We start from the raw sequence: 2,997 nt of genomic DNA on the forward strand, positions 1-2,997 counted from the left end.
GGGATTTCATGCCACAGGTGAAGAGTAACAAAAAATGTATGAATCGAGCGGTTCTCATGGAGAGTCTACTGAACACTGGCTGTAAGTCGGCCACAGTCGAACAAAAAGAGTTGTTCTTTGTCGCTCACTGTGTGACTGCTTGCAGTCTTTGACTTTGAAGGTTCTCAGTTGTCCATATTTTAAAGTTCTCCATTGTGTCAAGAACATTTCTTTAATGGTTTCATCACTTCTTTGTAGTCTGTTTTTCTGATGATGGCTTTTTGTTGGTCTCAGGATCTGAAAGAAGCACAGTTACTATACGTTTGGTGATTGTAAGAACCAAATACAACAGGTCAAAAATCCTGACCCTAACTACACTAAAGTTTTCTTATATTTTTAAATTTTAATTTATTTTCTGTTGTAGAAGAAATGCTTCAGTGCAGAAAAGCAATAAAAAACACAGAAAAACCAATGCCATGCCATTAAGTAGATAAATAATGATATTTTGAATTCAAAAGAAAACATTTTGAGCATAAGTTTTCCCTATAAACCTTTGTAGTGACTTATCTTTGACAGTGTAACCTGAAGATGTAATCCCCTGACTTTGACCCCTGACCCTTGGGTTGTTTTCCTGACTCACCATAAACTGTGTTCTTAAAGTGTTCTAAACTTGAATAATGTCTGGTGTTTTTCACACATTCCCTGTCCTTGGACTGAGTTATAGTCTAACTAAAGTTTACCATTTCTTCTATGCTTTTAAGAAAAAAATAATTAATGAAGTTAGTTTTATTTCATTATGTCAAGTGTGAACATGAATAGTGTTGATTATTGTTTAATCATTATAATGGAATCATGTGAAATATTATAATGTGTTTAACATATTTCTCTCGTTCTGTTTTTCAGAAAATAACTTCTCCTTCAGAAACATCTCTTGTTCTTTCTTTGAGCTGGAAGCTGTTTTCTTTAGAGGGGAGCCATAATGTTCCCAAGAATTAGCCTCACACGGGGCACCAATTATTTAGCAAATATGACGTGATGGAGGAAGAAGGGTGATGCTTGTTCCTCAACTTCACTATGCTTGTTTACTTAATTTGCACTTGTTAAAGCGGGGCACCAGCTGGTCTATTTATTTGACCAACAACTTAATTAATATATTCACGCTTTAATAATCAAAACTCAGTTACTGAAGTAGAATCCATTAATTACATGGAATTTAATACCATAACAAATTAACATTTATCTAACTGAAGAGACCAAAGTTGTCTTTAAAGTTTTATTACAAAATAATTAATCAAACTAAGAATCATCAACAATAATACATAATCAAACATCATAAGTGATCAAGGATAATAATTTGTAGAATGACTGGTTTTAAAAGTAGTAAATCAATAATGAACAATCTAAACAATAAATAATCAGTTGATGCTTAATTCTGTTTTAAATAAGACAAAATTATCTCTTTGGGCAGGAATTATTTTTGATTTTCTAACCCTCCTCATTTTTGCAGATGACAAAAATACGTAGTGGAGATGAAGAACTTTTGTCCCTACACTGTAACCGCATTCAATGGCTTTGAGAATTCACAGGCTTTGAGAATTCACAGGCTTATTTATTAAACAGTTGATGTGAAGTAATGAGTTGCAGCATGTCCTCTTCCACTGAAAGGAATTGAATGAAGATGCAGGGCTGTTTATTGTGTGTAACAAATTCCACGTATACAGTGTGTTAATATTTGCCATTCGGGAGAATGGTAACATGACGTATTAAAAAAAAAAAACCCCTCAATTTTGATAAACTGTACACTAGTCCTTGACCCTGTTACCCTCAGTGTAGTCTGTATGACTGAGAAAATGTTTAAACCATAAACTATCCATTAGCTCAGTAAAATATGACAATGGAAAATAAAACTATTTATGAATAGGAAACTAAAGGTAAAAGACTTATGTACAGCATGATGAGATGAGCTTATCGCAGATGATGACTGATATAAAATCCTCACCTGTCCTGAGATCTAAGGTTTGTTATTGCAGAAGGCGTTAGAGGGTTGGTCCTAGACATTGCTGCGCAGTAGCCCCCCCTGTGGATGCTCAGGTGTGCTGCACTCTGAGGAGTTCTTGGCTTTGTCCTTGTTGTTGTTGGGCTCATTGTCTTTGATGATGTCATACTGGCGACAAAACAAGGCGATCACCCCTGAGAGATGGCAGAACATCAGCATTATTTTAACAACAACAAACCTTTTAACATGTGACCAGTGGGGGCAAAATGAGTCACAAAGATAAATTTTTTAATACTGAATTATTATTTGTACATTTTCCATCACTAAAGCTTGAAAATTACAAGTAATGTGTTCAAAATTTACTATCTAGCCTGACAACAAGCTTGTTTTGTTCAAGAGAACTGGTTTGAAAATTTGATTTTTATCAGTCTGGAATGATGTCATCAGAATTTCCAACCCTAGATTTAAAAAGGGGATATACCAAGCTTCACAAAAACGGCAAATATTAAACAAAGGGATTTCCCTGCACTACGGCAGCTGGCAGAGGAAAAATTACCTATCTTAAAGGAAATTCAAAGACTTTGAATTACAAAGATTATTAATAATGACATCCCTGCTATAAAACGTTAAGTCAAAAGTGGAGTAGGCAGATTATTTGCTAATGCTAATTACTGTGATTGCTAGATGGTGTCTTAGCAGACTTATTTTATGCACATTTCAATTAGGGCAAAAATCCTTATTTTGCAGTGGGTATAGTATGGACAGTGCTCCATACTATCTTAAAGAACTGCTCAATGCTCAGATATCAACATGATACCTCTGCTCCACAAATTCCTACCAGCTCCGCCCTCCCCCGATAAAACTGTGCACCATAGGTGACAGGACCTTTTGTTCTGCTGCTCCTTGTTTGTGGAACCCCCCCCCCCCCCCACCACCACCACCACACACACACACACACACACACAACCATCTAAGGCACATGTGTCAAACTCAAGGCCCGCGGGCCAGATGTGGCCCGCCAT

The 2,997-nt window shown here is 36.2% G+C and overlaps 1 protein-coding gene across 1 annotated transcript in view; it reads right to left on the reverse strand.

Annotated features, from left to right (window-relative positions):
* Window positions 1-254: 254 nt before the first annotated feature.
* fndc5b (fibronectin type III domain containing 5b) overlaps window positions 255-2,997 on the reverse strand; it is a 50,226-nt gene continuing 47,483 nt past the window's right edge. The window contains exons 5-6 of the mRNA XM_037692735.1: window positions 1,979-2,169; window positions 255-276 (exon numbers count right to left, since the gene is read on the reverse strand). Of these exons, the coding sequence (XP_037548663.1) occupies window positions 2,030-2,169 (140 nt within the window). The 3' untranslated portion in view covers window positions 255-276; window positions 1,979-2,029. The remainder of the gene's footprint in view (window positions 277-1,978; window positions 2,170-2,997) is intronic.

This window comes from Nematolebias whitei, chromosome 19 (assembly GCF_014905685.2).
Source record: "Nematolebias whitei isolate Nwh7 chromosome 19, NemWhi1, whole genome shotgun sequence".
NCBI lineage: Eukaryota > Metazoa > Chordata > Actinopteri > Cyprinodontiformes > Rivulidae > Nematolebias > Nematolebias whitei.